The sequence below is a fragment of the Rhodnius prolixus genome, unplaced genomic scaffold (genome assembly GCF_049639745.1).
Source record: "Rhodnius prolixus isolate KJV_2025 unplaced genomic scaffold, Rpr scaffold_1, whole genome shotgun sequence".
In the NCBI taxonomy this organism is placed as follows: domain Eukaryota; kingdom Metazoa; phylum Arthropoda; class Insecta; order Hemiptera; family Reduviidae; genus Rhodnius; species Rhodnius prolixus.
In genome coordinates, this window is record NW_027411581.1 from 1,235,396 (window position 1) to 1,258,003 (window position 22,608).

General features: G+C 37.0%; 2 protein-coding genes across 2 annotated transcripts in view; one reads left to right on the top strand and one right to left on the bottom strand.

The window, feature by feature from the left end:
* Positions 1–1,203: 1,203 nt before the first annotated feature.
* Positions 1,204–8,295, bottom strand: Vps16B (Vacuolar protein sorting 16B). The gene is made up of 13 exons (XM_074124461.1): positions 8,069–8,295; positions 7,610–7,718; positions 7,435–7,524; positions 7,241–7,332; positions 7,001–7,150; positions 6,629–6,765; positions 6,504–6,531; positions 5,961–6,087; positions 5,313–5,533; positions 4,637–4,813; positions 4,345–4,449; positions 3,244–3,300; positions 1,204–1,568 (listed from the first exon to the last, which is right to left on the bottom strand). The coding sequence occupies exons 1-12, from the start codon at positions 8,144–8,146 to the stop codon at positions 3,280–3,282; spliced, it is 1,335 nt and encodes a 444-aa protein (XP_073980562.1). The 5' UTR covers positions 8,147–8,295; the 3' UTR covers positions 1,204–1,568; positions 3,244–3,279.
* Positions 8,296–11,223: 2,928 nt separating this feature from the next.
* Cipc (Clock interacting protein circadian) overlaps positions 11,224–22,608 on the top strand; it is a 46,813-nt gene continuing 35,428 nt past the window's right edge. Inside the window, exon 1 of the mRNA XM_074124839.1 lies at positions 11,224–11,414. The gene's annotated coding sequence lies outside the window, so the exon portion shown is untranslated. The remainder of the gene's footprint in view (positions 11,415–22,608) is intronic.

Consider the following 22,608-nt stretch of genomic DNA (forward strand, 5'->3'; position numbering starts at 1 on the left):
ATACTTTTTTTCATAAATCAATTTAAAAAAGTATTTTACTGGTAGTTGAATTTTTGGCAACACTGAATGTATATACTGAATGAAACCTATTGCGGCTATTTCTTGAGAAAACCGTATCAACCATTATCAAGAAGACCTGAAAATAGCAGGAAGTCCAATCGGTAAAACGGTATTTCCGGTGGAGGACTTGTCTTCATAATTAGAATTCCTGCAACACATCTAACTTCCGCTGTGGTTTATAAGTGGGAGGTTTTCACTGAACCCTCAGAGGGCATTTTAGGGGGTGGCTTAGCCATCTTCTGTAGCGGTATTGCCATTAATGGAACTCTTCTGGTAAAATGGTTTCGAACAATGTAGTAGATCTCCATGAAGTGCAACGACTGTTCGATTTTTCAAGAAAATCGTAGGATTCATTTTCGAGAATGTCTGAAAAAAGCAAAAAAATATCCACTTTCCGGCGGAGTTACCCACTTAAGTTTCGGTTAGGTTCGATGGCGAAATGGAAGACAATAGTTTGAGCGATGTTTAGTTTGCCAGCAGGCGTATTCACCCATGGCCACATTTTAGAGAGAAATAGTGCACCTAAAAACAGATATTTGTGCGCAGAAAAATGATAATTAGCACGTTCATATCAATTTGGAACCTTGTCGTGACTGAAGTCGTCAGTGTTATCCAGTTTTCTTTTTTACAGCAGCCACGAATGTACTTAGTGCGTTCTTTAAGACTTGTAAATAATTATGGAATCTTAGTTGAATAAAAATTCTAACAGAAAAACAGAAGATGGGAAGGTTTAAAGTAGGTTAACAGTTGGCAGGTTTCATTACGTAGTCAGAATGAGCTAACACGGACTCTAATTTCTAACTCGATTACAATGATCTTATTAGAATTTGGACAATATTACCAGTAAAAGAAAAATCCTTAGTGTAAAATCCGTGCCATCTTGAAACCCCATCTGAATACTGACCGTGTTGTTTTATTTAATAAAGTACTTTCATTCATTTCGGCTGGATTTCCTGTCAATCTGTTGTTGACCATGGTGGCGAGCATTACGCAAGTTCTTTATTTTTGTAACATTTCCTCCCAATGGTGACACATACTAATCTGAGTTAGTGTAAGTAAACTGTGTGAACCTCAAGCCTGCACTTTACTCCTTCCCCTTTTAAGCTCGTATTCAAGAATTGGTACTTAGAAAATAAATCAAAATTTAAAGAAATACTGTTTTTATTGGTTATCAAAGATTTGATGGTAAATATAGCAGTTAATACATTTAAATATACAAATTCTGACAATATTCAATTAAATCAATACTCTGAACTATAAATGATAAAACTGTACAGTTCGACAAAATAACTCTTTATTAAAAGATTTGGCGGTATTTTTAAAGGAACTTTTAGCCTTAAAACGCCATCAATGGACTCCAGACTGAACTACACTCAACTTTACATTCCAACAGGTATAGACTCTCTTGATTGAATAAGTAGAACTGCTGTGGCAATAATAGCTTCCATATCAGCAGCTTCATCGTCTGTAGCAGGCTGTTCGCAAAGCCTGTGCCCCGACAGTCCAGTCTGCAAAACAGAAATACTTTAGAGAAAACGGAAACGTATGCAAAGTCAATTTAACCAATCATAAAGGCCGTTAAGGGAAACCTCATAAGGGTAATCAGAATTAGGCACACATCTAACTTAATGACTTGAGACTTGTAACTTCTCTCTACTGGTCCTGCCATTTATGCAATTCGTGATTCCCCTTCAGTATTATTTAAGCGATAGAACCACACATCGGGTACCCTAAAAACCCTTCCTTTGAGTTAAAAAATTAACGAATGAAATAACGGAATTCGATCAATTGGGAAAGTCACTTTACTTAATAGCAGTTATGAGCTTATAATGAACCTTTTACACTAAAACGTCTCGAACGATTTTAATTAACCTTGGTACTAACCAATACATATGTTTATAATTTAGGTGAATTAATAGATTATATTATTTCAGATACTGGATGGCTGGATGAACCATAGCCAGCATCAATGAAAGAAGAAACCTCAAGGAACAAGATGGAGGACGGAGCTTGTGGAGGTTCGCCGAACTCTGCCTACAAAGTAGCCAATGCTGACTTGATGTCTGCCGACCATGATAGCAATATCTTTTCAGTGAAACAGAGGAACATCAGGCCAAGGAGATCTAGTGAGTGACTCGCCCAGCACCGGGTCTCTTCCAAACCTATTTAGAAGGAGGATTCTCTCCGCCTGATCCCACACCTTTAGACCTGGAGCCACTGTACCATGCCCCTCAGTGCTTTTCTTTGATTCACTCATTCTCTAATAGTTAATTTCTATTTCTTTGTGACGGAGAAGTTCGAGCCCAAGCAGGCCACCCCATAATGCAATAACAAGCAGAACTTAGTAAATAACTGGATAGCCAAAACGTTAATTCTAATGTGTTCCTTCCGTTTCAGTGTCTGAGACCTCAGTATACAGAGCGAACAGCAGGTACACCCTCAAGAGTAAGTATTCATATAATTGGAAGCAAAACATTTACTTCAGTGCACTAACACTAATCAAACCGCTGTTTAGACGGAGTGAACCAGTCCAACAAGACGCTAGACCGACTGATGCAGTGTTTCTGGGTGTGCTCCCCAGGATGTCAACAGACCACCGCCTAGGTCCCCGATCAATGCTCCTTTCTAATTATGTAAATATGTTTTATAAATATGTAAGTTGGAGAATATATAAATAGATTTATTTTATATACAGAGAAAAGCAGATTCTTGTTCACCAATATTATTGTTATTGTTGATGATGTATCCAAAATGAAGACTGATATTATGAAATTGTAATAAATTTTTAAAATAAAGTTTAAAAAAGTGAATCTTTTCTAAAAATATGAATTTAAGGAATATCTGTTCCAATTTCCCTGCTACTCCGCGAAAGTAAAGGAGAAGACGTTCTTAAGTTCAAATGGCTTTAGGAAGAAAATGCAAAAGGAAACCGAGAGAGCTTTATCTTTTAATAATCTCAACACTTCCTCTCATCAGCAGTGTGAAATGTTGCATTTCAGAAGCTTCTATCAATCAGAGATGTTAAAACACATTCAAGCAGGAGGTAAAATGGCCAGAAATATTCAAGATATTATTTGGCTTTTCGAAAAACAAGCGGCAGAGGGTTTCTATTTGAAGAAGAAATCTACATCAAGTTACAAAGTGTACCGCCAAGAGGTAAGTTATAAGAGATACCGTACTTACCTTTCAGTCCAAGGATAGACCATCCGATCCGAGGCATCAATTTTTCCATTTTGTATTCTGAAATAGATGGAGATAAATCATTAAAGACATTTAAATTGCAATAAACAACAATTACAGTGCTGTTCAACCAGCCTTTTATGTAAGTAAAGATGTGCCTTGTTCACGTGAAATTTATTCCTCTACAACGCAACTTGCAGATATTTCTTGAAGACTGGAGAATCTAAAGTCCGCTATATAATTGATGAGGAAATTTCCATCTCCCAAAACTAAGCGATGGAGTTTAGAGAGCTTCACTCGGGGAGATTAGAATCCTTTTTAGCGGACCATAATTAAGGCTATGAGGAGCTGGAGGCGGTCCGGGCTTTAAATGCGCCCTCTAACGGAAAAGCTCCCAAATGTACATCTCCAGCAAGGAATTTTCCCCGCAAGTCCCTTACTAAATTCCCAGGTCTAACCAACAAACAGGATTAGAGTAGGTGCTTTAAACACTGGTGCCCCAACAGACAGACCCTTTATCAATGCTGTGGTCTTTCTGTGCAGCATCCTTGAAACTAATCTCAGTACCCTGAGAATGTCTTACGGTCCTAAAACCAGATCGATCTAAGAGAACTCACAGGAAATTAGGTTTTTGAGCAACCAAGTCCTTAAGGGTGTGTAAGTGTGTGAGTCGTTTAATATGGATTCCTTAAAGAGAGCATTAAGTGGGATGTTCTCTCTGAGTAGTGGAGGTTCTAAAGGTGCTGTCTGGCAGAAGAACAAACATCAATGTAGCAGGCCTGGTATTCTAGGAATGAAACTTCAGGAGATTTCGAAACAACCAGACCTCAATGTAACTACCCAGTTTAGTTTTCTGGGGCAATCATGACTTTTAGGCTATAGATCTTAATTTCTAGGATCGCCTTGTAGAGTAAGATATACCTCATAGAAAATAAAACCTAACAAGAGCTCTGAGAGAGAACAAAATCAAGTCCTCACACATTAATATTACTGACAAATAACATTTAGGTAGTCAAAGAAAACTAATTTAACTGAATCTTGTTCGCAAATACCTTTTTAAAAATATTGAATCCAAAAATATAAAATATTTGGATGATTACTTACTGGTGACCTTAATACTTGTTCCGCATAGAAATAGTCTTCAGATTGCGGATGTAAATTGGCCTTGTAACTGACTAAACCTAATCTGTCCCTTTGTAGTAAGTACACCTGCAATTTAAAAAAGAAAATGGACATTTACACAACTATTTGCCAGAAAGTAGCTTATCTGGCAACAGAAAAATATAAATTAAGACCATTCCCTTCCGTGTGGCTTAAATGGCCAAAAGTAAGGAAAGGAAACATGGTGTTATGAACATATCCGGTGAGTAACCGGTTTAAGCAGACCAATACTCACATCGATGACAGCTCGATGGCACTGCACTCTCTTGGCTGTTTCCATTCTTGTCTCTAGATTTTCAATTAATTCCAAATAAGACACTAAAATCTCAGCTGGAGCTGAATATTTATGTAACTGGGTCACAATATGGTCCATCGGAAGGTCACATTTTAAACGTCTCCCTCCCAGCCATCCCTGGAAAAGAATGGAGAAGTGGAGTTAGAACTAAAGTAGATGATCCTGGAAGGAACATTTATCATGGCATAGCTTGACCATTGCTAAAAGTGTGAGCCAATATTCTTAGAGCTTTAAAGTAAATCACAAACAAAACTCAAACATGATGTAGCAACTTTAGAACAGATGCAGTTTTGATCAAGAGCGAAAGTCGATACACTATTGTGATGTATTCAACTAGCAAGAAAGAAATGAAAACCTCGGTTTGTAAGTTTGGCGAACAACTCATGTGCAGATGAGTTTTCCTTGGTGGTTGAGCTTCCTCGAGCAGCTGATGATCTATCTTAACTGTTTTCGAGAGCTCGAAGTCTCTTTTATGCAGTCAAACTGTTGCCATGAAAGAGCGTTTCGCCCAGCCAACACAGTTTAAGAAGCCCTTATCCAAAAAGTTGGATAAAGTGCGGCCATTTTGAGCATACTCTTACCCTGTTTTATGCTATACAAAGAACTCATAGCTCACCTTAGTGACAAAAAGAGCGGAAATATCATCCCAAGCCGAGGCTCTTGCTCGTTCATTGAGAGCTACCCACTTGAAGACCTTATCGTTGACCTGGTGATCTTGAACCAAGGACTGAGCGCTCACCGTACCCGTAGATCCCCAGTGCTCCTTGCATACGTATGACAGACTGGAAACGACGGACTCTCTCAACAGTTTCCCACCGTCCACACCCTCTTGCCATTCTACAATCAACATCTTACATTAGATACAGACTATCAAGCAATGACCTTGATACTTAAATCTAGAATATCTTTTCCGTTTTAGGATGCTTCATTAATTAACTTTTCCGTGTCAAACTGTACAGCTAACACAGGCTGCTGAGGTTTCTGTTTGCAGCGAGTTTGACAAGCCTATCTTCAAATTTCTAGTCTTTGTATTTATCAAAGTCAAAATTTTATTTAGGACAAATTCAGGTTAGTAATATCTCGCTGTTTATCGATACATCTTGAGTGTTTGAAACATCCAAAACTGACAATGACAAAAAAATTAAGTAGAATATCTGATGAAAAAAACCTCTGTTGTTTACAAGCAAATGGTTTTTATTTTAATTTAAAAATATATTAAAAATCTTATATATAACACACACACATGTAATTAACGTAGACTTACCTAACAATTTGATAAAGTTGTCTACAATAATTTTATCTTTAGAATCAGTAAAATAGTTCCGAGCACAAGACTTCAACCGCTGCAGCTGCCTTTGTGGATTTTGACAAGCTACTTCGAACTGCTTTATCTGCAACATTACACATCATGTACATTCTTCAGTCAGTATAGTGACAGCAATTGCAACCCAGAGATTTACTTCTTCGCGTTATAGTATACTAGTAAAAGCTTGGGCGAAAATATCCTTTTTCTTTTTTTAGGTGAACCTTGTTCAGATGCCCACACATGCTTTTGGAACTTTTCGAGATTGCAACCGTTTGGAGGGGCTCAACGATTTTCTGGAAAAGAAATCTGTAGAGATGTTTGGAAGACATCCTCGGATGGATGACCGGAGAGAATTAGATTGAACAAGAAATGAGCTAAGCAGCAGGAAATACTCTGAACACCAATGACATCATTTCCCCCAAGTGTTCACCACTTTCGCATTACTCAAAACTATCTGTTCATCCCCTTCCCTTCTTAAATGCACAGAGAATATGTACTTACAGCCGCGTCCTTATTTCTTCCTAACATCCTAGAAAAAAAAATGAAATTCTATTAATGATAATACTGTATTCATGAAAAATATTATAAAAAGTCACTATAAAGCTCTTTAATTCCGTAATACTTACTCAAGTATGTCAGTTAGTTCCTGAGCTTGCATCCTAATACCCAAATAAGAGATGTAGTGTTGAGCAGCGATAGGATGTGATGATAATGTCTGATAGAAAAGACTCTTCTTCAACGTTCGACTCAGAAAGAAAGTCACCTGTCAAAAAATAAATGTGGATCCTTCAGAAGACCTACACTCAGCAGGGTATTCTAAATTAGATAGGCCTAAGAAAAGGAGTTTTGTCAAAGGAGATTCTAAAGCCAAGTACTTATAAAAGGGCCTGGCCACGGCATTGTTCTTAAAGCTGAAGATTTTTGTTAGATCCCAGAACCCCTACGAGCTAAGCCAGCAAAAACACTTCAAATGTTAATTCCAAAGAAATAATACCTACAGTTAGAATGGCATCGCCATCGCCTAGGTTGATTGCGGCCCTTAGAAGTTCTTGTTTTTGTTTCAAAGATTTGTACAATTCTAATGAATACGGTTTGCCAGTTAGTATCCGCCTAAGAACTGAGAGTATGTCAGGTGGAGACCAACGACTCTGTGAGACAACAGAGTAAGAGGTCATTTATATCAGAAATTACAATTTTGAAGATCCTCATACGTTAAAATATTCATTATTTTTTTCTACCTCCACTTGTCTACGTAGAATTCTTAATTCTTCTTTTTCTGAGTTCATCTCATGATCACAGAAATTGTAATCAATGTTGTCTGCATTTAAAACTACAGAGGAAGAAAATAATATATTTGTAATTATATTTTAAAATAGTATTAATAATAAAAATTAATAAAACGTAGCCCCAATTAAGGGCAATATTTACATACTGGCATTCAGACTTTTCTCTGACAGCAACTGATGTATATCTGTCTGCAAACTGCCTTGCTCATCCTTCAAAGAGCTGTGGCTGAAAGAATCTGTAGATGAAGCAAATAAACATATAATATCCACCTTTACATTAAAAAAAAAATGTAAATACTATTTTTGTAGAAAATTATTTACCAAAATCAAAAAAATCCTTATTATTACTGCGACTGAGACCCGTTTTTATCTGTTGAGAAAGTTTTGCAGTGCCTTCCAAAGAGATCCCACACATTTGCGGTGCTGTAGGCTGTAAGACAGGCAAACGTTAACAAATTTCTGAGAGATTTGAATATAAATTAACAAACAGATGTACCACGTTGAATTGTTCACAGGGGAAAAGATTATTCTTAATTTTATGGGCGACTAAAAATTCGTATAAACTTGGTCAGATTATGAATTGTTTTCAAGAAAGAGGTTCTATCTTATTGGAATAAATGAGCTATGTATAGAATAACCTAATCACATTTTCATATCCTTTCAAATTTTATCTTCTAGCAATTTGGAAACGTTCAACTCTAAATTCCGTATAAAAATCATCATTAAACCCTACCGCTTATTAATCTAATAAATGCATACGCTAAGACGATAGTCAATTACCTCATCTCCGTCGTCTTCGAAATTGAAACCTTTGTGATTACTAGAGTACCAAAAATCCGAATCATCATTTGCTGACATCTTTTAGCTCATTTCAACGATATAAAAACCTAAACATAAAACGAAGACTTTAAAATCAACAGTTCATTATGAATGTGACGGCAGTTCACTTCTAAAAAACATTCCAGTGTGTATAACCTCTACGTATGTAACCTCCACCTTAACTGTAGGGTGGGATTTGATTCGATTACTTGCGATAAGTGTTGCGTTTATATTTATAACGTAAAACAAAACAAACAAAAAATTAAATAATGTAGTATTTTGCTAAACTTTCTTTCTTTCTCTTCAAATAGTAAATGAAAAATTATTCTTAATGAACCCTTGATTGGTACTGGTGTTAAAAGAAGACATATTTTAATGAATACATCTATGTACATCCAGGAAATTTGACTGGGACCATTAAACAATCACATTTTAAATTCTTCCCCTTCATTGATCAGTTTTTAGAGGACCTTAAATTTTAAACATTGGCTGAAACTGGATGAGTTAGTTCAAAAAAAAAAATAGATATCTTTATTTTTCACAAATTTGCACTTATTAGTACACTGAAAGTAAAAAATGCCTCTTCCAAACCATACAGGGTCACTAGGATATGTTTGGTATAAACGCAGCTCCAAAAATTTCTCAGAAAATTGTTGCAACGCAACTATTTGGAGTTCACCCAGGAGACCTAATCTAAATGAATGAATTGTATATCATAATTGATAGTAGTGAAGAAGAATAGCTGATTGATTATTACGTTTGCAACTTAAATAAATCTGAATTTAATAAACAGTGTTCTAATAAATCTCAAGTTCTGAGCCAGCCATATTACAATGGAACAATGTTAAGACAGTAAAGTTCTTCCGTTGTAACATACTTTCATCAATATGATCAAAACTTATGTCTAGAGTAAATAGTAGCGGCCGTCCAAAAAAAAAGTTATGATTCCTAGCAAAGAAGATAATCGCCAGGATCCTAAGTTTCTGTAACAATAAACGACACAATCATCAAACTTTTAAAATGACGAAGAAATGGTCCAAAAAGATTCAGTAATATTACTATCGCTGCGTGCGACAGGAGACTTGGTTGAGTGAGGAGAGGCAAGTGCTGCACTCTTGCATTAATTATTGAAACTAAATAGGCGCTGCAAGTTTGTTACCAGCTGTATTCTAAATTCTAACGTAGATTAGCATCAATTACTTTATCTACAAAGAAACTGGCGTTTGTCTAAATAATTTAATTGGGCTAATTATGTTAATAGCATACTGTATATTATATAATACGTTTACCTTATACATTTGTTACTCTGGGCTCTTTATTCTTCGATGAAGTCATATAAAGCATTTATCGTACTGTACTTTAGTGAGTGGAAGTCGAATTTTCTGCAATACAACTTTGATGTTTTATTAAATTGTAATAAAATTAAAATCTCTTTTTTATTAGCCTATTCCTTAATTCAGTGTTCCATTTTAGGGAAACTGCTACGCATTTTTGGGTGGAAATTGTGCAATCAGAAGCCTCGTTTTTGAAATGTTTCTCTTTTTTAAATTGTATTCCTCAAGAAAAATCGATGATTTCTTAGTAAGCTCTCTCGCGCTCTATGTGTGTGTTAGAGAATATCAACATAACCTCAAGAACAAAACAAAACAAAAACACAAGAAGCAGTAACGTTATGTATCGATTGTATTGCAAAATTCCTAAATCGGAAGTTATTTCTCAATAACGGAACCAATTTCATTGAAGGTTGTACAAATCATAGTGCTTATGTTGATTTATAACTAGAAAACTATTTCTAGCTTTCTAATTAACATTTCATTGTAATTGCAATTCTACCATCACATTTAAATTGTAAAATTTTATTGCAATACCAAGTTAAAGAAAATTTAGAATCGTGTGAATGTTCACACTGAGTTCTTTGAAGTAGTTATGTTCACTGAATTGTTATTACCATAATTTCTAATTCCACGTTTTATGACTAATAGAATTTCTATTTACTTTTTTTATATTCTTATCTACCAAGAATTCACACAATTATTACTTATTTAAAATGGTTTTTTACTGCCATGTATATGACATTCCCTTCGAAATATTTGCAATAAAATAGTTAATTGTCAGAATTTATTAGTTTGGCCGTCAAACTAAGTGGCTTCACGTGCACCAAATTGCACACGTGACAGGTGTGTGTGTCTCGATTGCATTATTTTTAATTTTTTTTTCCTTTTTCCAATGTTTTCTACACTTCTTTTTAACATTTAACTAAGGTCTCCTCAGTTCGAAAAAGGGTTTTAAAGTTTTGGTAGGTGTATGTGAACTACTACTTGGTGTAGGTGAGCACTACTTAACGGGAATTCGCCAAAAAAAGTCAAACATAATACTTTTCATTTCAGCGTCTGATGAGACGCGATAAGCATTGCAGGGATTGCCTCTTTGAATAATTCAAATCTTCACTTTTTGGGGCTCTTCTAGGAAACAGTTTTAGCAACAATTTCCATTTCAATTTGTTGTTCGCATCGCACGCCGGCATAGTACTATTTCTTTTATACATGTAATATTAATTCAAAATTCAAAATTTAAGATCAGTAGACCAGATGTGCATTTTGCAGTATGTATTTTTCAGATTGTGGCAATTTTCTTTAAGGCGACGTCAGCTAGCGGAAAAAAAATCGATTCAAGTAAAGTGGTGCTTCTGGTTGGAAGGAGCTGAGTCCAATATCAGCTTTGAAACTTCCGTACTCTAATCGCTAACCTGTGCGATTACAATACTTCCTTTCCTCGAGAAGTGAGAAGATCTAAGAATATACCATACAAGTCCTAGAGTTACAATCTTTAGATAACTCTTATGTAACTTATTTTACTAAATGCTGCCCGCCAGTCTCATGCTGTGGCTCTCATCTCTCCTGATACTGATTTATTTTACGTTGAATCTGTGCTAGGCTCGGCGACCACTGATCTTCGCAGTCTCGGGTTTTTGGAAAGAATTTACCCAATTTCTCGGATATCCCAATTAGGAAGGGGTGCTAAAGAGGAGCAGTTTTAACGGGCCTGGTCATCAATGTCAGGCATCATGATGAAGATCAACTAGCACTGATGGTACGGACTAGTAGTTAGTGCGAGTGACCGACTGGCAGCGCTAGCTCCCCCGAGTGGTGGGGTAGTTGATAAAGACTGCGCGCCACATTCTACACACATACCGCCAATCTGTCAGCTGTGTGAGTGCAACCCCGCCATCCCTTCGCAGTCCGCGCGCTATATCGTACTTTATCTTCTCGTAATCTGTGATAATTTTCTGCAGCTATTATCTGCTAACGTAAGTACTTTTTACCATTAATTTGCCATTTTCAATATTATTGACACTTCCTTAACAATGTACTTTGTAATAATTATCCTTTTCCTTTACTTGGCAAACGGAAATATTGCGATTTGTCGAGTAACTCTTCTTTTTTTTTCTGTTTCCGGCGCAAACACTTAAACCGAGGACCCTAAACACCAATAAGTGGGTTGTAGGCTAATGTCTGTTCGTGCGTGTGTTACGAAAAACTTAAACTATCCGCAGCTACATGTTTCCGGAAGCAGAAAACACTGTAAATAAACGATCTAAATCCCTCAACCGATGGTGTCTGGTTGCTAAATTGATTTTTCAGTTGTTTTTAAGATTTTTTCGGACTTCTGCATCGATGTTCAACTTTTGGCAGACAAGTGTAATGTGAATGGTTTCACGAACTAGATGGTGTAAGATTGCCTAAGTTAGAGCTCCAGATTAATACTTTTCTTTTCTTTTTTTTCTCACACATATTCAATTTTGACTTTAAAAAAAAAAAAATTAAAATGTCACAAAAGCGACATTTCATTATTAGAGATGAGTTGAGCGCAATCATTCAGAGTAAAAGTCGGAAATAGTTCAATATCGATATATCCTTAGTGGACACCCGGGTTTCCTCGACCCACAGCCAAAATCAGATTACCGCAAGTCTGCGGTGATTATTCGTGGCTCTATCACCTTATTTGCAGCATTTTTCAGGGAGAAATTCAATTTGGGAGATTTTGAGGTGGAAATGAAGTACCTCTTCTCCAAAGCGCCGCCTCATTTACATAGTTTGGTTGAACTCTTGCAGCACACTCCAAGAATCAAATTTTTCGTGTAAGTTTCGAATTTGTAGGAAATCGAAAGATCTAAATTTGATTTGACTAGGTATTTTCTTATTTTAAAGAATTTGTTGAAAATAGCTAGAAGTCTTCTCTTTTTAGCCGGAAGTCAACCTCGCAGACTTGACACTTCCTTTTTCAGGGTAACTTTCGTTTCTTTCCGGTGGTCAACATTCAGCTCCAACTCTGGCGTGATGACCACTCACACGACTTCCTCTTGCTATGTTCCCTAACTCACAGATTTTCTCCAAACTCCAAATATTTCGGTCATGTTTAATCTTTACGAACAAGATCACGGTTTTAATTGAGCCGAATGCCACGCTCAAGTGTATTACTAAGGAGACAAGATGTCCATTTCCCTCCCCAAGGACTGTCCAAAATCGTATTTTCCCAGAATAGTTACTTAAATGAAAGGTATAGTTCTCTATTTATAAAACAGGAAGTTGAGAAAAAGGGTACAGCCATTTTCGAGAAAATCTCGAGAAGGGGAAAACGGTGATTATAGCAGAGCTTTCGGTGAGGAGTTTACTTTAAAACCCGGAACTAAGCCAGGTTCAAGGGGAAGTGACCAGAGAGTACTTCACCCTGTAGCAGCTCTTTAGAGGCCTCTTAAACGGAAGTACCCTTAAATAAATTGATGCAAATAAATTTTATTAATAATAGTTATAATCGTGCCTAGACACAAAATGGCAAAAAGTAGAACTGAAAAATCAGGCGCCACGGTAGCCGAGCGGTTAGAGGCAAGCCCTCTAAAGCTAATATGTATTGTGGTCTAGGATTTTATTTAATGGTTAAATATGAGAAATTTATAGTTAAATATGTTTGCTAGTCGACGACACCTAATTTGGAAGTTGGACGTAAAGCCCGCCTGAAAAAATTGGCAGTTACTTTTCTAGAATTAAAAAATCGATTTAATAAAGTACAGAAGAGTACGTTGAGGGCCTCTAAGTGAGTTTGCTGTGGGTACGATCGGTAGAGCGTAACTCAGAAACCCAAACCCCAAACTTTACCACCGGACCAGACAGGAAGCGACCCCCACCTGTAGAGTTGTAACTCTTTTCCACCAAAATTCGGCGCAATCCAACCAGTCTAATTACAACTTTCAACTCTTTAAACACAATTATTTCTTACGAATATTCATCTGCTTATACAACGGTTAGAGCATTGGAGTTCCGCCCGGGGATCAGATCAGCCTGCTCTTAGATTTTTGTTCTTCCTAGGAGCTACTTACCAGTAACCAGCGGGAGCCACTTTCCAGAAAATTCAAAAGTCTATCCTGAGAAATATCATTCTGGATGTGAAATTAATTTTCTCACAACTCGAAATTTTACACCCACATTTCTATAATAGTAGATCATGACTCTTCCCCCAGGTAAGAATTGCTTTTCATCAATTTTGTGGATGTAAATGTTTCAAAGAGTGTTGAAGACCCGATACTCAGCAATGGAGTTTTCTTAGTTTAATGGAATCCATTGAAGTGTGGTGGAAATTGAGGTGTTTTCAAAGGAAGTGGAAAAGCAGTTTAGGGAAATGGTTCTTTCCGGTTTTCATTGCTAACTTCCTGCTACAATCTATGAGTGAGGTCTCAGATTGCTGCGTCTGATTCTAACCAATAGCTTCTTGTCTCATTTCCCATCCAAACGTAAGAATGAAATTTTCCTTACTGGAGTTGGGGGGCGTCTTAAAGGAGACTTCCCAACCTCCCTCTTCTAGAAGTGCATTTAGTCGACGTTTCCTAGCAAAATGTTATAAATAAACGCGTTGTAGATCTCCATGACAGTTTACCCAATTGGAAGGAGTTGTTCTCAAGAGAACCTCCAAGTGAAAGCCCATGCTATAAAGAAGATACTGAAACGTCCCATTGGTTGCTCAAAACAAAATAAAGTTCAGACATTTTGTCCGCTTATCAGCTGAATTTTTTATTTTTCTTAATATTTTGGACTCAGGGGGGGGGCCTCATTTATTTTCTTTCAAAAATCAAATTGTGTAAATTGTTCTCAGTCCTAATACCAAAGAGGCGTGATGCAAGAATTTAAATTTTGGACAAAAAAAAAAATGGCAGAATATTTGGCGACAAAATGGCAGCCTGTTATGCCACTCCAATTTCTGTAGGTACACACCATTATGTAAAAAAAGCCATAGTAATTGTTATTATAGTAGCCCGTGTGGGCGAGGAAGGGGCAAGTGACGTCATCTGTTGGGTCATCAGCTGCTTGTGCACAAGGGCCGCACACGTGGCTCTCACTCGTACAAACACTACACGTGCACACACGTGGAGTAACCCAGCGCGAATAGTTCGGCAGAGTTCGACTTCACTCGGCTAGCTCCGTGCAAACCCTCTCTAGCACCGCGACAGTCTCATATCGCCTGTCAGGGGCTTCTGATCTCGGCCAAGGTTTCTCTTGTCCTAGTTTCCTTTATTTTTATTTATTTTACCTTTCATTTATTCTTTTAAATATTATTACTGAAGTTTAAGATTCCATTTTGAAACAATCCAGATCTTTTTTACGATAATCAAACTTCTCTAAAAGTGGTTACATTGTGTTTACACAATTTTCTACAGTTTACGAGAAAGCGGTCATATTAGAATTAGTTTAAACCTTCCTTTTCTATAACAATGGCGCTAACTGCCAGAGAATTGTAGTTGTAACCAATTTAATTACACTAATCGAAAGAAAATTATATTTTATTACATAAGATAGTGAAGCCGTTTTGCCTGTTTCTCCTAGATATGGTTTCATTTGCAACAATGAAGGACTGTTACATAAAAAATCTGTGTTGCAGTCTAATTTACTGTAGGGACTGAAATATAAATATATTCTCAGATTTAATTATAAGTAAAATAAATTAAAGGAAAACATATGATTAAACAAATTGCGAGGACCATATGTTTCCAGATTGTTATGATGAAATAAGGAAATGTGTTATAAATTGTTTTTAACATTGGAATCTTTATTTCGTACTCAGTATATTTACTAATTAAGTTTTTACACGGTTTAGCAAATGAAATTTCTAATTCATCTGCAATGTTATCAACAAAAACTTCAATTTTTATTGATCATCTAATTTAAAGAATGATCTTAACAGTGCACAAAGTAAGAAGTCGGTAAAATTGACCAAAATATAAAACATAAATCAATAATAATCAATTCTGATACAATGCTTCCCTTTTAATCCGAACACAAAAGAAATTGTTCGGAAACAAAGTGCCTTAGACGAAATCAAGTGCAATTAGACGATTTTCTCTGATCGTAATCATGATTGGAAGTTGGCCAAAGCTAGGACGTCAATATAATAATAAGATAATAATAATAATATTTATTTACAAAACTTTACATATGTACACAAATTTGAAATGAAATTGAGGTTTCAAGCTTAGCGCCTATACAGGGTGTTCAGCATAAGACTACGGTAACTTCGGGAGGCGATTCTGGGCATCATTTGCAACAAAAAATTCTATATAAACTATGGCTGGATTCGGCTCCGTTTTATAGATATTTTTAATTTTATGTTTTTTCTAGGTGTTACTACTTTTTAGCAAAAAGTTTTTTTTTTTTTTTTTATTAACGCCAAGCCGTTGGTGCTCAGTCCATTCGGCTTCTGGCAGCCCAATATAATTTGGTCATAATGGCTTTATTTTCATGGGTATGTGGATTTGTGCTGTCGTTCGCGACGACATCTATCAAGGCGTGGCAGACCGGTAAGTGCTGACTGTCCATTTCTTCCTCTTGCAGACACAAAGGACACATAGGGCTATCCACCACCCCAATCCTGTGCAAATGTTTTTGGAGGTAGTCATGCCCTGTAGTCATCCGAAAGCATGCCACAGCCTCCTTTCTTGCAGCTGTTACCGAAACAGGATTCTCAAGCAGCGTCCGCCACCGCTTTCCTTCTGCTTGATGCTGTTGGGTCCTTTTTATTTCTTCATTATAAGAAGACTTTACTACATTTTTAACAGCGGAGAAGGTGAGCGGTGTGTCGGGTTGCTGCATTTCGGCTCCTCTGCGGGCTAGCTCATCTGCTTGCTCGTTCCCCGTTAGGCCGCAATGACTCGGCACCCATTGGAGCACGACACGAGTTCCCCGCTCGATCAGAAAAGCTATGTGGCTTCTTGCTATCCCCACCTCCGAGTGGTCAGTGTAATGTCTACTAGAGATTGCCAGTATTGCAGCCTGGGAATCAATAAAGAGCACTATTTGGGGGTTATCTTTTTGGTCTTCTATTAATTTAGCCAGAGCCATGGAGATAGCTTTGACCTCCCCATCAAAATTAGTGCACATCCTACCCACTGGCTCAGCTAGCGTAAACTCTCGACAGTACACTCCGGCCCCTGCGTTATGGGTCGCCGCTCGGGCGGAACCATCTGTGTAGATATGTAGCCAGTCCCGAGCGGGATATCGGGAATGTATTGTCTCCAGGGCCAACGCTCTCATTTCCTGCTCGGAAGTTTTATCCTTAAGAAGCGGTTGCAAAAGATTTAGTTTTCCCTCCGCCAAGGGTCCGTACTGCACCCAGCTGCGCTCAAAAGGTTGTTTTCTGCCTAGATCCAGGCCTCTTGTGGCTATGACTTCGCTAACCTTAACAGCGAGTGGTTTCTGTGTTTTCAAGCGTTGGGCGGACGACTGTTGCAAATCCCAGTGCTTTATCTTCAGCCTTTTTACTCTTTCAAAGAGGTTTATTGCTGAAATTTCTCTTCTGATTTGAAGGGGTTCTATACCAGTCTGAATCTCCATAGCCGCAATGGGTGTTGACTTTGCGGCTCCCGTGATCAACCTTAACGCCTTATTTTGTAGTAGATCCAACGCTTTTAAAGAGTTATCTGACGCAGTCAGAAGAACTTCATTCCCATATTCTATAGCAGGCCTGATATAAGTCTTATAGGTCAGAGTCATTAAATCCTGGTTCGCGCCCCATTTTATTCCCGCCAATCTCTTTAGCAGCCCCAGCCTTCCTTCTCCCTGCTGGACCAACTTGTCAATATGTTTTTTCCAGCCTAGCCTGCCATCCATCTTAATACCGAGGTACGTGGCAGAGTCAGTTTGTGGGAGTATTTGATTATTAAACTTTATGTGAACCTGTTTCTTATTTGTTGAAAGTGTGAAGACCTGATATTCTGTTTTAGACGTGTTAACCTCTAGTTTGTTGTTTGTAGTCCACTGATACAGCGTCTCCATCGCCTTGTTTAGATACGACTCAATGGCATCTACATGGCTGCTTGTAGCCCATATCACAAGGTCATCTGCGTATAATAACACCCTGACCCCGGGAATGGCCTCTACAGCTGCAACAACATCGTTAATCATTAGCGAGAATAGGGTAGGGCTAAGAACAGCGCCCTGAGGGACTCCCTTTCTCGTCTGCTTGAATGGGGAGAAAGAACCGTTATATTTTACCCGGATGTATCTCTGTGCTAGAAAGGAGAAAATGCTTTTGTACATGTTTCCTGCCACACCAATGTCTCTGATTTTTTGAATTAGTCTTTCCCTCCACACTTTATCAAAGGCTGCCTTTAGATCCACGAATACCGCTACTGTGCTCTGTTTTCGGTGGAAACCATTTTTTATCTCTTGAGACAGGTATGCTACCTGTTCCACAGTGTTTCTGTGCTTTCTGAAGCCGGCTTGCTTATCAGAAATCAACTGTCGTTCTTCCAAGAATTCCTGCAACCTCGATAGCAGTAATCGTTCGTACAGTTTTGAAAACATACTGGTAAGGGCAATAGGCCTGCAGTTTTCAGGTCTGTTTGTCGGCTTACCCTTCTTGGGGATGGGTAGTATGTCAGCCTTTCGCCAGACACTTGGGATACCTTGTTCCCAAACCTTATTCATAAATCTTAGTAAAGTGCTCCTTGCTGATCCGCCAAGGTGCTTGATAAATTCAGGAGGTATATTGTCAGGTCCGGCACATTTCTTAATTGGCATCGTATCGAGGGCTATTTCTAACTCAGCCCAGCAAAATGGGGTGTGAAAAAGCGAATTTTCCTTCTCGTTAAGGCAAGTAGGAGGAAGTTTAAGATTTAATTTTCGGTTTTTCTGTTCCGGTTGCCAGCTACTAATTTTAGCGTAGTATGAACAGAAGAGCTTTGAAGAGCTTTTTTTAGCAAAAAGTGGTCTATATTTCTCAAACTATTAAAGCTACAGCTATTTTAATAAGCTCATTAGAAAGAAGGTTGAATTTCCTTTTAAATAAGCTAATTTATATTTGAAAATAATAATATTAAGTATTTCACTTTGTGGCCCAAACATAAGAAATAGCAAGTTTCTAATTTTTTCCAAAAACTTTGACTTCATTTTTCTCAAAAACTTTTTATGTGAGAAAACCGTGCACTATTCAGGAAAAACATCTACATACGATCACCTTTCGAACGGTATACAATAATTGGGGTTATGTTAAAAATTGATGCAGAAATCTGTGATTAATTGCAAAAAAGTAGGCCTCAAAACAGCGTCGGCATTATGAAAGGAATTCACCTGCCATAAGAATATAATTGATCAGAATCATCAAATCCAGTGCGATTTTTTACAAACGTGTAATTTAATAATTAATTTATTAAGGAACTATATGATGTTAAATGAGCGTTAGTACCAATTTCGAAAGAAAGGATTTTCGTTTAACGAGTTTAGATCTCTGTGTTATTCTTTGGTTAATTAAAAAAATATTCCAAATATTGTGAATAAATCATCATTTTGAACTACTCAATAAACTTTTGGAATTAACAGGTTGTGAAAAGATGCTTTAAGCGTTTATATTTATATTTTTTATAACTGAGAGAGTTTATATTGTAAATTAACAATGGCTACTATGTCCACACTATTGTAACAAGTGGAGACGAATTTTTCTAAGAGACAGTTAACAGTAGTGGAGATGCTAGGAACGTCAATTTCTGCGTGCATGTAGTCTATGGGCGTCCATCTGGGAAATGAACCAATCAATCTCAGGCCTTAAATAATAATAAGATGTATGTATAAGTTTTATGGAGGATTCCATTAGGTTGGTGGCTTTTAGTTCTGTAATCAGACACGTAGCTGCGCTTTGATCAAAATTCAAATTTTCTCAGCGTCTACCTTCTCTAAATGATTATCTTATCGATGTGAAATGATCGATTTCATGTTAGCCATTGTTAGTGTATGGAATTGATGAAATGTTACAAAAATTTCGCACTTAGTTTTCTGTTTGATTGAACAACCCTAAGCACGATCCACCTCTGAATTGAGATCTCAAACTTGAAAACTGACTCAATTTGAAATAAAACTTTTGAGGTCACTTAGAAATAAGAAAGGAAAATTAATCAAACTGTTGATTTTGAAAAATAAATCAAACTATTAATCCTGATATGGTGTTATTACCATAACATTAGTGTCGCTTCAAATACTCGTAAGTTTGTGGCCGAAATCCACACGAAGTACTTTTCAACTGAAGTCATTTTTCAGATTTTTTTTTTGGAAAGTGCTCCCACCCATTTGCTTTATGTTTGGAAGATCTACCTTGGAACTACTTGGACATGAGTGCCCGCTAGTTCTGACCCTTTGGCCTCGAACATTTTCTTAAATAAAATTGATTTAGAGAAGTTTTTGGGAGAGATATGACGTTACACTATTTCCAACAGTACCAGTTCGTTACAGTAGTAAATGTGAATAACACTACAGGCAAATAGTGTTAGGAGAACGTCACAAGTGCTTCTGTTAGGCAAGTTGGAAGAGGAAGGGAAGATAGCCAGTGATGTAGAAAATTAGAGGGAATGTTAAGAGTTTAGAGCGAGTGGATTGCAAGGCCTCCTCGATAAATAAAGGAGCGAAGGTTGGTTTTGAAAGGCAGTTGGCTGGAGCACAAGACTCGCCTTGACAGATAGTTCTGCCACTACAATGAATTGGCAGAAAAGGAACCAACTAGTTGGTACACTTTAATAAGCACATCACCAACTATCTTTAATCTATTTTTATTACGAAACAAAAATACAAAAAACAAAAATGAAAGGAGATCTTGACGTATATAACGGTTTGGTCAAAAGTCATTTCCTGTTTTACACAACAGGAAATGTTATCTAGCGTTAGGTGAAAATGTTGTAGTAGCGGTTCGTTGGACTTTCTACAACACTAGTCGTAGTTTTTAACTCCTATCTATTAACTAATTATGGAGCGCAGGGGTTACTGTATTATTGAGGTTATGTTCCAGCCTAGAGAGGAGGTTACACTCGTGTTAAAATGTTTTCCTGCGTGAAAGGTTAATTATGTTATAGTTTAGTTTGTAGTTACACTTTTGTCTTCTCTTAAAATGGAAGAATTCTTCAATACTCACACGATGTTCTATTAATGCGGTCAAATAATAATGATACATTATTCTGCACGTTCTAAGTACAATAATTAACATTGCTAGGAGGGGTTCAAGTAGAACTTAGAATCGATCTTTCTTATACAGCATAGAACTTAATCGATTTTTGAATTACTTCATCCATACAATTTTGGAGACACATCCATACAATCGCGTATTTAGCTATAACAGTTGTTTAGAAATTTTTTTAAAAAAACACGTGGCAACACTGTGTCACAACTTGTTATTTAATAAAATGTTCGAGTTTCTAACGTATTCTTTTTTCTTTTTTTGGGTCTATTTCAAACTATTAATTCAAAAATATCTATTTCTTGCTAACATCAAGACAATAAAAAACTGGAATTCTTGGAAAACTTGGGAAAGTATCCCCACTCCTCCTCAGACGCTCTAAAACGAATTTTTCTAGTGAAAAATAATTCCAATCAAATTTTCTCGTTTAATCAAGAATGTATTGAAAATTCTTGGAAAAACTTTCCGTAAAGTGGGACTTCCGCTTGAGTTACAGAAAAACTGAGTTGGAAATCTGTGAACACACGGTCACCTCTTGCTTAATCATTGCTAGTTACCCGTAATATCTTGTAATCTCTTTAAATTTTACTGTAATTCAATTGTTCATAACTCATAAAGATGGTGGGATTAGGCGTGAGTTGACGCCAAAGTAAGTTGACGTGGCTAATTAGACTGCCCGCCACAAGTGGCGCCACACTCTTTTCTAAAACTTCAACACTTCCTCTCTTTAAAGGAAGAGAAAGTCTAAATTCTTGATTAATATTCATATTTTGAGCATTACGAGTTTACAGAAATGGCTCAACCTTACAAAGAAATACCTCTTTAAAGTATTATTTTCCACTGTTCGAAATTTTCTAATCACTTGAAGGCGATCTATAATTTTCATTTGAAACAACTTTATTCGGAAAACTCGATTAAGAGGAAAATTCTAGGCAGGGAAATTAGAGGAGCTTTCCTCTGGAAGTGCCATTGTTAATGTAATGTACGCTACAGTTTGTCCACTGAAAATAATAATTAAATACATTTCAAAACTTCCTAGTTAATTGAGTTGCAATAAGAGAGTGTTCACAGGAGATCAGGAGTAGTTAGTTAGTTAGAACTGGGTGCAGAAGAGTGCGAGGCAGAAGCTGATTCTATCAATATCAGCTTGATATATAGCACGCAATCTGAGCGAATGTTGAAATCACCAACACAGGGTCGCGAGTGTATAGAGGAGCTCTCACAGGATGAACATGCGTTGGGCAATATGTGATGGTTACCTCCCAAGAAGGTTATGTAAAAATGTTGTGGCCCATTTCTCACTTTCTTAATACCATCACACACACACACACACACATCAGGCGGATATTATATATATATATATATATATATATATTTCTTCTAAAAAAAAAATACACGTGTATAGGCCAACCGTCCGCACGTGCAGTCTTGACTGACACACAAACAGGTGACAGTGTGGCCAACTTGTAACCTCCAAATATCTCTCCACAGTTTTTGTTCGTTCCTCTCCTGTTCTCTTACCAACTATAAACGTTTTATTGGTGCAAAATCAACATAAATAACCAATAAATTAAACAGTAAACATGTCCAGATTTATGGCCATCATTTTGTAAACGGACATGACTAAACATGTTTGTTTGTTTCTTGTTGTTTTATTTACTATTTCCTTGTTATTTTAGTTTCAAACAAACTTTAGTTTTAAAAAAATGTGATGACACGCAAGTATTGTTACATTTTGTTTTATTGTTGAGGCCGTTTCTGTTTGTCGAAATTGAGTTTTCGTAGATTAGGTAAGTCTCGAGAATCTGGTTGCATGGGGCCGATTCAGAACATCCGTTTAAGACATCCTGCACTATCGGGGCTTCAATATGTTTGGAGCAAATCAATGCAAATACCTTGCACTTATTTCATAGCTTATATTACCGGAGTAAAAGTCGATTTAGAAACTCCACCGTGCTACTTGAGGAGGGACTAAGAGGGAGGAGAGATGGTACAGTAACAGGAAGTGGAATGGATAATAT